Below are 14,892 nucleotides of genomic sequence, written 5' to 3'. Positions count from 1 at the left end.
GATAGAAAGAGGGGTTCACTAAAGGGTCTAGGTTGCTTGGCCTGTCATCCGTATCTTCATACTAGAAGTTGAAAGCCTGTGTTGTTGCACAAATGTAGTTTGTAAAGTAACATGTAAAAAAGCCAAAAATGGCTGAGAACTTAAAAACTGAACAGAACAGACTAAATCCCACCAATGATTGAACAGGGTGATATTCTAAACAAAAAGAGCTCTCTGTCTCCACTGCTTCATTATGACTCCACAGATATTCTAGGCTTCGGAATGAGGTTTGGAGTTATTGTGTGTGCTGGATGTGTTGTTTTGTTTCTGGGTATGTATGTGCTAGAAGAGTTGTGTTATTTGTGTGGGTAGTAGTTAGGAGCACTGGTGTGGCAGCAGCTGGTCAAGTTATCCACCATCTATGCAGTCTTCCTCTACAACCAGTGAAACTGTTGCACACAAATTAGCTGTAAAGAGGGTGATGGGTTGAGTTACTTCTGATATCACATGGTCTAGGACAGTGGTTCTCAAACTAGGGCTGCCGCTTGTTCAGAGAAAGCCCCTGGCGGGCCGGGCCAGTTTGTTTACCTGCTGCGTCCGCAGGTTCGGCCGATCGCAGCTCCCACTGGCCGCGGATCGCCGATCCAGGCCAATGGGGGGCTGCAAGGAAGGCCGGCAGGCACATCCCTCGGCCCACACTGCTTCCTGCAGCCCCCACTGGCCTGGAGCAGCTCCGACTCAAAATCCTAAAACACTTTAGAACCATTCCCAAGCCTTCTTAGACTCATTTGGGATCTGACATGGTGGATCGGTCCTTGGTTCAAACAAAGCTGTTAGGAAAACTGACCAGATAACGTGGAAGGGATATGGATCCTAATACTATATTAGTTTGATTTACACAAAAAACTAAAAAGTAACTGAGAATAAGTAAGAAAATTTAAATACATAGCAAGCCCTAATACAGTGAGGAAGAGAAAAGGGGGAGGAGCCTGACAGTTCAGACCTCTCTCTTTAGTGATGAAAAAGGAACTGGTATGGGATTGAGCCCACTGTTCTTTAAACAGCTCCGATCTGTTTGATGCTATGAGCAAGTATACATGTAGTGCCAATTGCCACTGCTTTCCAAAGGCTTCCAACACAGGTGTCAAGAGTGCATGATCTCCGAAAAGTGGGGTAGCTAAAACAGTCAATGCTCAATGCAAAACTAAGATCTATTAGTCTGAATCTGACAGAATGCACTATACATGAAGCTGATCTTAGTTTCCGAACTGAGACAGCCAGTGTGTGTCCAGAGTATGGGGTTAGTAAATTAGCTCTTTCACACCAGGACTCAGCACCACATCCAGAAAATTGAAGCTATTCAAGAACAGCCAGAGACTAGTTTTCCTGTTGCTGAAAGAGGTCGTTCACATCCTCCAGTGCAGACTGCCCATATGACTCCATGGTACATACCGTACTAAAGCAACACATCTGTTTCAATTCACCAATGGCGGAATCAAGCCAAGCTGTATTAAACAAATCATCACTGGTGTAACGTTTCCATAATTTCTGTGACAATTACTTTACAGCAGAAAGCATATTTCCCTCAAGGCTTGCAAGGCCTCTAATTTTCCTCAATGTTGTTTCAATCACACTATGTGCAGCTTCTTGATGACTGAAAAACGAATGTATCCTTAAAAAGAAATTAGTTTTAAGTATCAAAAGTCTCTCCCCACATTTATTTTCTGATTTCTCATTGTCATAGCAACTTGCTTATGTTAAATACACGTGGGCAAAAAGTCTGCAATATTATTTAATTATTTTTTGTTGTTGCAAATTTAGTACTGATGAAGAAAGCTGGCCTGACAATCCTGGAGACTGAAATCTTCTATTACCCGCTACACAGGCACCTCACAGGCTCTGGCAGTGTAAGCAAAGTGCATAACCAAGTGTGCCTTGATGCTGATCTGGATGGGTAGCTTTATGGGCTTCTCCACCATGGCCTCTGATCTGGGTAGCACATCCCATCAAGACCTCTGATGTTTTGGCCCCTCCAGCCTCATTGCTGCTATTCTTCCTTCAACAGTGTGAGATGTACCTCCACCTGACATGGATGCTCAGGACTTCAAAGAAGCCTCCATTCTGGAGCAGAGTAAAGATGATGCCATCATGTGGTGATTCCTCCCTGCCCCTCTTCATATGTAGGTCTCTACTGCCCAACCTCTCAAGGAAAATACGGATCAGTAGGTTTCAGCTTTTCTGTACGGACACCAGAGAGGAAACTGTCTATGTAAGACATCACCTCTAACTGGCAAAGTAGCAAGTGTCTGAGAAAGAGGGGGGCAGAGAGCTCTCCCACTACATACCAGTAAGATCTGTTCATCCATGTGTGGCAAGCTTCTGACAACAGCAGGCAATGGGAACTAGGGATAAATTCCCTGCCATCCGCATACTCATATGGCTACTGTGAGCTTCCCACAACCTCATCAACACCAGCTGATCTTGCTGCTGCTGTTCCTCCTCTGGATCCAAGGTTTCATTCAGCACTGCCAGTATGTAAGGTGAGCCATTCTCCCATCCACCCTCATGGCACTTTTCCTTTCCTCTCCCTCAGCACTTCACAGGATTCACATCTGAAAACATGTACTATCAGTAACATTGAAATAAAATCTACAGAACATGGAGTTGTGTTTTCTTGCATCTTTTTTCTGTTTCTGTCTCTTTATTCCCCTCTCCAACCACCAGAACATCCCTTCCATGCCAATGCTAGTTGAAGAGAGAGAAGGGATTTCTTCTCTACATTGTCGCTAGGCCTCCTCTGGCTGCCCTGAAACAATGGAGTTGTGCTCTCAGGAGCATGGGGAGACATCTTCTAGACTGTAAGCCTCTTCTTAGTTTCCCCACAGTGGAGGAGATTTCGTGGTCATCAGCCTGTGGGGCTAGTGCATCAACGGTCCCTGAAGTTTATCTGCTAATGCTTTTTTCAAGTTGAGTGTTTAACATCCCAGGTGACAAGACTCCCATCACTTCCCTTGGGAGATTACACCACAGTCCAGGAGACCTTACCAGAAAGAATCTCTCACCAGTAGGAATTTTTCCTTATCTTGTCAGTCTGAATTTTTCTTTTCTTAATTATCACCTGTGTTTATTATACCTCCCTGTACAACCCTAAACAGTTCCTTCCCTTCCTTGGTCGTGGCATACAGAATTGTGCTTTGTGCATTTGAACTCAGGAAAGGATTCTGGAAATGTTGACAACATTATAAAGCACAGCACAAAATAGAAAAAGGACTACAAGCCATCCTTTGGTGGTTTAGAACAGTGGTCTCCAAACTTTTTGGTTCGCGCACCTCCAGGGTGAAGACCGGAAGACCAGCCGCAGGCGACCGCTGACAGAAGACAACCAGCTGCAGGCATGCCGCTGAAGGGGAACACCAGCCATGGATGTGCAGAGCTGCTGCCGAACAAAAAAAAACAGCAGAGTGCCATCCGGCGGCACTCCTGCTGCAGGGCACACCCTGGGATCATCTTGCGCACCCCAGTTTGGAGACCACTGGATTAGAAAATTAAGCGGGCAATTAGTTATCTAGCAATAGTAATGTAACATGAATAACTGGAACATTACAGTGGAAAGACAGGCCTGGTCTACACTAACGAGGTAAGTCAATCTAAGGTACGCATAATTTAAGTCGATGTAGCTTATATTGACTTACAGCTGTGTCTACACCACGCTATGTCGATTGGAGACTCTCTCCCGTCGACATAGGTTCTGCCTCTTGGGGTCGTGGAGTACTGAAGTCGATGGGAGAGTGCTTTCGCATTGACTTTTATCTTCACCAGACCCACTAAACCAATTACCGCTACATCGATTGCAGCAGAGCCAATTTAGCCCTTGGAGTAAAGGCTTCTAGAGCATTCTGAATGCATTTTGCAGAATCAGAATATTGATAGAAGAGACATCCCATCTTGGACCCCATGGTTGTGGATTCTCTAAGTAATATTCTAATACAGTGTTCCTTAAATTGTCACATCTCTGTATGTGCCCTGGTCAGTGAACAGAAGTTATTGTGCGTTGGGATAGAAGACTTTCCTGAATGAATGCACTGATCTAGCTTAATCGGAGCCTGTGAAAAGAACAAATAAGAGGATGACAATGGTCCTAGAAAAGGACACCCAAGCACACACTTGAAAGACAATCGACAAAGTTATCAGCTTCAATGATCTTACATTCTGTCTCCAACAAGTTGCAAGCCTTGTTCTGCCAAGGCTGGGAACTAACAAATCACAGAGCTATAACAGTAAAAGTGACTTGGTCTCGAGGTAGGGGACGGGTGACTAAGCAGCAAAGGACTCCTTTCTTAAGGATGGGGGAGAAAAATGGCTTGTGCATTAAGGCAACAGACGGTGCCAGCCAGAACCTAGAGGTCTCAGGCGGGGGGCTTCTACAGGAAGCTTAGCTCTACCAGGATCCCCATGCGGAAGACAGTTGAATACCTGCTATGCTAGACACGTGCCTAGTCTGTTTTATTCCTAATTGCTTTTGTTCTAAAAAATACTATTTTGCTTTAAGAAGGCTGTCTGGCCACTGGGGACTACTGTCATTGCTCCTGGAGGGAGCAGAACAGCAGGGTGTGAGCCTAAGTCAGGCCTGCTAAGGTAATCATGGTTGATACACAGGGGAAGGCAGCCAGGTCCCAGTCTGTAATTAGGAAAATTGTTTTTTCTATCTCAAGAACAATGACTGCTTGAGGCCTGAGAGGCTGAGCACTCAAACACCATTAGCCCAGTAACTGTGATATGGTGCACGAGGATACCTGGACTATTTTTGGTGCTTAACAGCTAAGCAAAAAGGCTAATTGTACTCACCTGAACTCAAGACTCTTGCTTTTGGGATTAACATGGAAGTATTCCTGTCCCCACTACTCTCTTTTTAAGCTAACATTTTTTAAGTATGACATGTATCGTAGAAAAATCTGATTTATAAGAGTGTGTGCTGTCACTTTTCCAATATCTACTGTACTTTGATAGGCTTTCATATCCCCAACTATATAAAAGTTACTGTTCCTGAGGTTCATTTTACTTCAACCCCTTATTAAAAATTCCCCAGCATGTCTTCCTTTAGGAATGGTATCTCACAGCTAAATTGAGATCACTAAGGCCTTTGCCAGAATGCCCTTGGATATTCAGAGAGGTCTGGAATGCAAGGAAAGAATATGTCAAACAATGTAGACCGATTGGCAAACGTTGCAGGGCAGCAGAACAACAATGATCTTATCTGGAACAACTCATACATAGTGGTCTCTCACATTTTCCTCAATTCTTTCCATTTAAGTAATCTTCAAAAATGTAAGACTAGAAACATTTCAATACTGTAGAACCTTCTTAGCAGCCAAAACATCTTCTCCCAGAAAAGTCTAATGCTCCCACTGGGGTTTTGTCTCACTAAACTAATTTTTTTTCTTGGTGGATTGACTCATGAGCATCTTACACACAGGATTCAGGTGCGAATTCATCACAGGTGAAATCCTGAAATGGCAAAACTTCCATTGACTTCAACAGAGCCAGGATTTAATATCATATCTCTGCATGAAACACAAGCAGAGCTTATAACAGAGATAGATAAAACATACCAATGTCCTACAAAAATGTGTATACATATAAAACAATATTACTAATATTTTGCACTTCTCTAGGGCACATTTTAGCCAATAAGCATTGCTCATGGTTATTACATAGAAATAAAACAGAAAATATAATACTATTGCATACATCAAAATCTATAGAATCTAACTCCACAACAGTTTAAGAGCAAGCAAGCTTCTGTACTATATAGCTTTCAACTGAAGAAGATAGAGGGAGGAAATAGGGGAAAGTCTTGTTAAAACAGGAGAACAGTCATACTAAATTTTCAATACTACTCTCCAAATTCACAACTAAGTTCTGTTCAGCTACAACAATTCACTTTTCATGATCACTATGGTACATTCAAACAGCACTGTTCATGCAATGGATCCCAAAGCTTGCTATATATTGGAATTATTTCATCCACCACAGAAGTGAAGATATTTCCCATGTGATGACAACTACTGAATCCCCCAAAATTGCCAGAAGGGATTTAGGAAGGTGAAAAGTAATTGCCTGAAAAGAAAAATGGTCAGAATACTCCTATTCTTGGTCCCAAGCACAGACGTTTTACAAAAGAACATAAGAACGGCCATACTGGGTCAGATCAAAGGTCCATCTAGCCCAGTATCCAGTCTTCTGACAGTGGCCAATGCCAAGTGCCCTAGAGGGAATGAACAGACCAGGTAATCATCAAGTGATCCATCCCCTGTCGCCCATTCCCAGCTTCTGGCAAACAGAAGCTTTAATGATCACTAGAAAAATAGAACCTCCAGCAGCATGGTGGCCCAACATCATTATGCTGAGGACACTGGTTCAGTACCGATTCGGATGGAAGAGCCCCACCTGAATTGCCAACACCATTTCCTGCAGAAACCTAGGTTTTCTCTGGAGGTGCTCCATTCCAGCACTGACCACACTTGAAGTTGATCAGCTTGTGGGATCTAATGAGGTAGAATAGCTGCAGGCCTTTGCACTAAACATTTAAGATCAAATCATAAACTGCAAACTAATCCAAAGCGACATGAAAGAAGTTACCCACAAATCCTATTCTGATAATTGAACAGGACAGAAGCAACAGTCGTTTCTAATATTTCCAAGTTTAATGTGGCTAACCTTGTCACGTGCACTTACCTTTGTAAGGTGGTAGATAGAGAAAAGGTCTCTGAACAAGTAGATATAACTGAGTGAAAAAGCTGTTGGGCAACCATAAAATATCGAAAACCTACAATCCTTATCAAGTATGGCCTCACACATCTCAAAGTGGTGCTAAATAAAGAGTGATATAAACATTTTTAAAATCCTATTAACCAGCATTGGTTTTTTAAGAATGTGTGTGGTTTTGAAAGGGGAAATTTAGATACAAACTACTATAACAAGATAGATTAATTTTGCCATGCAAATGCCCTCTTATGTAATAAAAAGGTGTGTTTGTATAACAAATTATTTTCACACAACAGGCCAGTGTTTACTAGTACTCTTTCAGAATACAACCACGTCACATTCAAACAGGCTTTTAAAATGGACAAAGGAACTCAACCTACCGCTATAATATCCAGTGTGTTATCACAGACTTTGCGGATCTCAGCATTTTTGTCATGCATCAGGTCTATAAGATATGCTGGAGCCTCTGGGAAGAAATGATTAAGGATGTAATGCTGGTTTTACCACAGGTTTGGATTCTTCCAACTGGCATGAGGAACTGAATGTCACACTGGGGACTTATCCACAGCATGTGAGAGCTCAGGCTTTTTTTCAAATGGTTCATGTGCTAAATAAAGAGCTGTGCATTCACATACAACTTCTAATGAAAAGGAATATACGTTTGTTTTATTAAGAATATATTCTCTAGTTTGTCACGGAAAATGCTGCCATTTGGACATTTTTCACTTTACATTTTCTGCAATTTCTCTAATTGCTGTGGCATAGCGTAGTATATTTTCAAACCTTAAAAAACAATAAAATATAAAGACTGATTTGCAAACTATTTATCCTAGGTAAGAATGCTCAATTGATGCATGCTTGTGGTACAGACTTCAGTATTTTTAAAAGTCTGATCTTATGTGGATGAACGAAGTGTTATTCAAATTGCATTTCTTGTGGCTGTGTAGATATAAAAACATCTATGAGTTTTTCTTAAAAACAAAAGGCTAACAATGGAGGTATTTTAATCAATTAGATTACAGGCTGTATATGAATTTAAGATGAAGGAAATGAAGGGTGAAGTACTGAATTTAAACTAATCAGCATCCTAAATGCCATGGTTGGGATGTAGGTGAAGGAGGTAGAAAAGAGAAGAGAGAAAGGGTGATAAAGACTGGCTGTTGTTATGACAATGGAGCATGCCAATAAACTGACAATGAATTGTTTATGAAGCTGGGCAGAAGTGGGAGGAGGGGGGAGGGATAGCTCAGTGGTTTGAGCATTGGCCTGCTAAACCCAGGGTTGTGAGTTCAATCCTTGAGGGGGCCATTTAGGGACCTGGGGCAAAAAATTGGTGATTGGTCCTGCTTTGATCAGGGGTTTGGACTAGATGACCCCCTGAGGTCCCTTCCAACCCTGATATTCTATGATTCTAAATGAGGAGAACAATTGCAGATCAGTACCCATCATGTTTGTTCTGAAACAAACCAGCAGCAGCTTTATTTAGAATTTTCAGCAGAGAAGCTAACTAATGAAGTTAATTCTGCCTGTCTGTGTATGTTGCTTTAGCTTTGCCTCTTCAAGAAAGAGTCAAGGTTTGGATTCAAAAGAACCCAACTATATTTCCTTTATGATCTCTCTATTTTGATTTTGTACAAAACAAATAATTTCCAATAAAAGAGAAAATAATGTTGAGTTGTATAACTGTGGGAAATTTTGATCAGATATGATAGTAAATCAACTAAAAGATCTATCTACTTTTGAATGTAAATAAATTCCAGAGAAGACCACTAATTTGTGGTCTAAACCTTAGTAAACGATGCGTGCAAGGAAATGGTTATGCTGGATGTCATAAATACATACAGATAGGGGGTCAAGTTATAACACAGGGAGTGAAATCATTTTGTGAGATAGGGGATGCCCTTTATCAGACTTGGATGTATGAGATGGATTTGTTCACACCTCAATGCCTAGGCTAGCTCTGAAAATGTTCTTCTTTCAACTTCCATTATCATTTTTACTTGCTATAAAAATGTCAGCTATCACAAAATACAGGGTGCTACAATGTTTCTACAGGATTTCCAATTGAATGGTTTATCATATGAAAAAACAATAACTGTTGATTTTTACACACACGCACACCCTCAAATTCAAAAAATGATTCTGTTCTCTCTCAGCATGAGCTGATAGCTTTCTGGGGGAAAGTAAAGATAAATATTTGGCAGACCTAGTCCAATGTTACCAAGCATCCAATCACTTCAGTAAGTCCCAGGACACCTCAAACTCTCCAGGCTGACTAAGCTAAGGGAATGTAACCTGGGTGAGTTAAGTAAGAGAAATCTGTGCTTGGGGGAAAGCAGCTTTTGCAATAATGAAGTAGAGGATGATACTGGCCTGAGAGAATATTGTCTAAGTTTAAGAATTGGTATCCTGCAACTTTCTAGAACAAAAACCAAAAAACTCTGATATGATAGAAAGGGGATTCTCCACTTATTTCTGGCCGTTCCAGAGCTATCGGATTTTAAAGCTGTAATATTATAATACCTAGAAAAGATACTGTAGGTCATTTCAGAGGTACTATAATCAAATTTATATAACACTTAGTCTGTGCTAGATGCTTTATAAATATAATACAGAAAAGATTTTTGACATGAAGACCTGACTACCAGGTTTTGAATCAGGTCCCAATTTAAAACAAAACAAGAGAAAAAAAGAGTGAGAGATGGTGATGACTGGAGAACAGGACTCTAATTAAGGTCATGCAAGTTGAAGAAAGTCAGTGAAAAGGCAAAAGGTAGCAGAGACAATGGGGCCATCAGCACAGAAAAAGAGGAGAGCCAGGAACTGAAATTGAAGAGGAGACATGATGGGAAGGAGCCAGGAGAATGATACATGACAGCAGCACTGAGGATAAGAAGGTAAAAGTTGGAGGACACATGCTTCTAAGCGGGAAAAATAGGGATGGGGGAGAAGGGGAAGTAGGGATTGGAAGCAGCAGGCATATGAAAGAACAAAACACATTTTTCTTCTCCATCTGAACCCTCTAGAGGTGAAATCATGGTAACTAAGGCTACGTCTTCACTACCCACCAAATCGGTGGGTAGTGATCAATCTATCAGGGATTGATTTATTGCGTCTTGTCTAGATGAGATAAATCAATCCCTGAATCGACGACTGTACTCCACCTAGGCAAGAGGAGTAAGAAGAGTCGACAGGGGAGCTGCTGCGGTCGACTCGCAGCCATGAGGACAGCCAGGTAAGTCAAACTAAGATGCTTCGACTTCAGCTACGTGAATAGCGTAGCTGAAGTTGTGTATCTTAGTTCAAATCCTGCCCCCCAGCATAGCCCAGACCTAAGGCACCTGCCTTTACAGGTGGAAAGATACGAGAACTTTTCCCATTAAAATATTTCAAACATTTATTAAATAGTTTTCCTATACAGTATGTGACATATACATAATACAGTGGTGTGGCACAATAAAGTTTATCAACACTCATTTGGAATGGCCTATGTAAGACATGCCAATAAAACCTTTATAGTGCACAATACCATTTTATGGTACTTGTATACCTGTCTTATGTCTATAGTGTTCAGCCACTGTTTCAAGTTCAATTAATTCTTATTACAGAATAATGGTGGTTTAGAAAATCATAATAAAGCTTTAACACATGTAACAAATTCTAATTATAGTAAGTTAAGTACTGTAATTCTAAACATCTGGCCTTTATAAGAGGATACGGGTCTCCTTGATGATGACGTCTCTGGTGGCTTGGTGAAAGACCATTTGGTAAAAGACATAGATGATTTGGCAGACAAACTCATCATCTTCCTGCTGAGCTGCAAAAAGAAAAAAAGTATTTCCTCAAGTCCCCAAGATAGAGCACTTTGCTATTGTACATTAATGTCTCAAGAGTTGTGTTGGGCTCTCAGGAGAGCCATGGACTCTGGGATGCATTTTTCTGGTGGCTTATATCTACCAGACCCTGCCAGTGTGCACAGAACTTTTAGGGCCTGATCCAACTTCTATCAGAGTCAACAGAAAGATTCCCATTGACTTCAGCGAGAATTAGATTAGGACGCGAGAAGTGCAGAAAAAGTGAGTTCACTAGACTATGCTCATTGCCACTTTGCTAATAATGGAAAGACACCATTGTGCTTTCATTGGAGACTACCTACTGCTATCCTGCAGGCTAATAAAATGAATGGATCCGCCTGAGTCAATTAGAAACTACAGATGAAAATCAGGCCTAGAATAAATTCAGTAATATACCATTTAGAAGTTCAATGAGTGCTGGAATAATTCCAGATTTGGCCAGCATAGCAGCACAGGAGTCATCCATAGATACAGTTCCAATCATGATCACCACTTCCAAGACAAGGTCATCTTCTGCAGAACCTGGCAAATAAAACAGCAGAGAGCTGGGTATTTAAGAAAACATTTTGCTGAATCCTTGAATGTTCTTATTCTTACTTATACACAGTTCTTCTTATTTTCCAATAAGCTAACATTATGCTAATTAATACACCCAAAAGATACTACAGTATCAAAAACACAATACTGCAATAGGAATAGAATATGATAGCAAGAGATACTATAATTGGAAAACAGAATATCACGGAAGACTAAACCACTGTTAATACAGACCAGGTTTTAGTTTATCCTTGAGGTATGGAACCAGTTTGTACTCTTTCAGCACAAGCTCCCAGTCCAGGTCAGGTAAGGTCAGATTAGCCAGTGTTCCCAGGCATTCTATCACAAATTCCTCCTCTTCATCATTAGAGATTTGAGCTGCTAAGTCACCAACATAATCCTAAAAAAATATATAGGCAGGTAATTAGTAAAAGTACCGCACATGAACATAGGATTTTGAAAGGTTCCGAACTCAGTCAAAGCAAAACTAATTTTCACCAAAACATTCCAAAGGCACATCTCCCAAGTGAGGACTATTTTCGAGCCAAATTTAATTCAACACCTTAGTTGCAGACCTGTTTTTTAAAAATGACAATTTCCCCATTTCTCATTCTCTGAATCTTTTTGTTCAAACTTTTCAAGAACATTTACTGAAGGTAGAGAAAAACACCCACACATGGAAAATTTCAGCCCCCAAAAAGTAAAAGTTTTAGAAAGCTACCAGAAAGAAGAACTGAAGAAAGGGGGTTAGAATAGAAAATGTTATGGAACCTTAACCATAGAAGTGGTTTCTGCTCCCAAAAAGCCTCCTGAAATGTATGTGAAGTTACTTTATGTGGTTTACATCTATGGATTTTACAAACTAGCAGTGCACGGCAGTTAAAAGATTTGATTTCATGCAGTACCAACTTTATTAAGAGATTTGCCAGTTAGAATTTTAACTCCTTATTTAACCCAATTATTTTTTATTCTAAAATACAAATTCTTTTCCATATTTCATTTTCATGAGTGTGTGTAATTAATGCTCATGAGACTGCTGGACAGGTAGAGAATTAAGTCGCTCAAGAGTTATTAAAAGTAGCAAGAGGTTTAGAGTAGCACTAAGTATTCCTGTTTTTTTTTTTGTTTGTTTGTTTTTTTTTAAAGTAGCAAGAGATTCTTCACATTGCTCCTGAATCTTGAATTGAAGGAACCAGTTGTAACAGGGAAAGGATACTTCATTCTGTCCAAGATTTCTCTCTTGAGAACAAAGTTTAAGATTAGTGCTAACTGTGGCAATGGTTTTTGAGATGTGTATACTTGCAGGTTTTTGTACCAGTGACCTAGACATAAAAAGGTTCTACATTGTAACCAACCACCAATTCCTTGAGGCATCCAAAACCCCTTTAAAATACCAATGAAACCAGCTTTATAAAAACATGGAAATGCTAAGTAATACATGAAACTCAAGAGTATAAAATAGTTTGTAAAGATAAAAGCCAACCCATCCTTCGAGATGCAGCAGCAGTCTAAAGCCAAAATCCCTTCCAATGCAAAGGGATAGAGGGTACTGAGAACGTATAGCGAGTGCTTACAACAAACAGGTTTTTGGTTGGCTCATCATGTTGTGAAATGTTCCTGATCATCTTCATCAACAATGGATCCTTGAACTTCAGAGCTCTCTTCATTAACAGCTTCAATCCGTTTCCTGAAAAGAAAATGGTATGTGGCAAATCTCCCAGATCATATTAAAGCTAGAATCAGGTCTTTTGCTTAAAAAAAAGAAAATTAGAATTTTTTTCTTATTAACAAGTATTAAAGGACAAAGGCAAATAATCCAGACAAAGCAGAAACTATTTTGTTCTTTCAGGCCATAATTAAAGGGACAAATTTCACCTAAATAAACTCCAAGACAAAATATAAGGCAAATATATAATAGCCAATATCTCCATTATTGAATATTAGGACTCATCACTATAAGAGAAAACTGAACTAAATAGTTCAGTTATCAAGTATAACTCTAATAAAAGCAACCCACTTTTTGCTAGCCTCTACTCCCACCACCACTATGACTACCCCAATTCTGTGCAGCCATCCCAAACTCCTGCTCTTAATTTTCATGTCAAGTTCTCAGACAATGCCTGTCCATCTTAATATTGGTAACTTGAGGAGATATGAGTCTGGATAGGTTTCTTGCAAAGGAATTTTAAATAGAGGTACTCGTATATAATAGCTACTTTGCCCAGGGGAGCTGGCAAATGCTATAAACCAAAGCACTCTTTTAATACATGTCTAGGGAGCAAACAAGCCCTCACCGCACTTTGGATACTACAGGAATAACACCAGACTCAACCATTTGATATTGTGAGCCAAATCGTGGTCTTACTAATGTGATTCTTCAGGACAACCCTGCCTGTCTGATATTAACAGTTACTTTTTTATTTTTATACAAGTTTCTGTGACAGAGCACCAACAAAGGAAGCAGTCCTCATGCTAGTCAATATATAAATAGCCCTACTGAGAATATAGCAAAGGGTTAGTCTGATACACTGAGCAAATCAGCAACGAAAGATGATTATGCAGCAGCAGAAATCCTGTTTTCTTAAAAAACAACCCCAGTCAGAAAGAGAAAATGTGATGCATACACAAAGTTGTGTTTAAGTTGGTGAAAAATGTAAGTTTTTCATAGCTATAACTCTGAAAGGAAATTCTGTAAAAATGGCATTATTGTACTGCTTTTATTGATTCCAGACCAAACAGGCTCAGTTTGCAAATAAAAAAAAGGTTGTTCTCTAACTGTGAGCCCTGCCAACTCAGTCTGGGTTCTGAGTGTCAAACTGGGTTCTTTCCTTCTCATGTATCCTCATCAGTAAAAAACATCCTGAACGCTAAATTATTCCCTCAGTGACACTTGTGCAAGTCCACAGTCTTCTGTGTAGTTTGCATATGTATAACTGATTGGAATTTAGTAAAAATACAGTTGTTGATGCACAAAAAGGAATAGAATCCAGCTCACTCTGTTTTAGAGGTGTTGGCTTTCAAGTGATAATAGGATTTAAAAGCAATTAACATTGTTTTGTTCAACTACAAATGACAGAGCTTGAGGCAGAAATCACTGGGTAAATTTTATGGTCTGTGCTATGCAGGGACCGGAATAAATAATTGTTCCTTCTGACCTTAGGATTTATGAAGCAGTTGCCACTGAAGCTAGTGGCTAGGATTCTGAATACATACAGGGAGCAAAATGGTTGATTGAGAATGTGCCAGTTTTACTGTGTCATTTCAGAGAAGAAATGCACTTTAAAGTTGAGAATCAGCACAGGGAGTTCAGAAAAAGAGAGAGCAGCTTTGGAGCAACTGCATGAAAAGTAAGCCTGTTCATACTACACAGCTTGTAAACACCAGCTTTGAGGGATGTAATCTTAAAATAGATCAAACTGTATCTTTCCATTAAAAAAAATAAAAAAGAGGCCCTGTGTTACTTATTCACGTCTGAAAACAGAACCCCAGTTGCCTGTAGGAAGATTTGGGGGTGAATTCCAGAGTTACATTCAACCCACATAGTAAGGGTCAGGATAAGCATAAAGTTTTCAATACAATAGTCATCAGTGATTTCATGGAACTGTTCACCACAGAATTGGAGATACTATGGCTCAATAGGGGGATGAGTGACATTAGGAGTTGACCCAACTGTGCACATACATACATGTTTATTACAAATGTGGTCGGAATGTTTTTCTGCTGTCATTAGTTGTATTACTATTACATTTGCCATCAG

The 14,892-nt window shown here is 40.0% G+C and overlaps 1 protein-coding gene across 5 annotated transcripts in view; it reads right to left on the bottom strand.

Annotated features, from left to right (window-relative positions):
- The window catches only part of KIFAP3 (kinesin associated protein 3), a 132,818-nt gene that overhangs the window by 59,059 nt on the left and 58,867 nt on the right, over positions 1–14,892 (bottom strand). For all 5 annotated transcript variants that reach the window (XM_038413461.2, XM_038413463.2, XM_043491129.1 and 2 more), the window contains exons 13-17: positions 12,710–12,822; positions 11,370–11,535; positions 10,995–11,120; positions 10,463–10,561; positions 7,125–7,210 (exon numbers count right to left, since the gene is read on the bottom strand). In XM_038413461.2, coding sequence (XP_038269389.1) covers positions 7,125–7,210; positions 10,463–10,561; positions 10,995–11,120; positions 11,370–11,535; positions 12,710–12,822 — 590 coding nt within the window. The remainder of the gene's footprint in view (positions 1–7,124; positions 7,211–10,462; positions 10,562–10,994; positions 11,121–11,369; positions 11,536–12,709; positions 12,823–14,892) is intronic.

This window comes from Dermochelys coriacea, chromosome 8, assembly GCF_009764565.3.
Source record: "Dermochelys coriacea isolate rDerCor1 chromosome 8, rDerCor1.pri.v4, whole genome shotgun sequence".
Classification (NCBI taxonomy): Eukaryota; Metazoa; Chordata; order Testudines; family Dermochelyidae; genus Dermochelys; species Dermochelys coriacea.
Note: the sequence above shows the minus strand (reverse complement) of the source record. Positions and strands in the feature narration are given on the sequence as shown.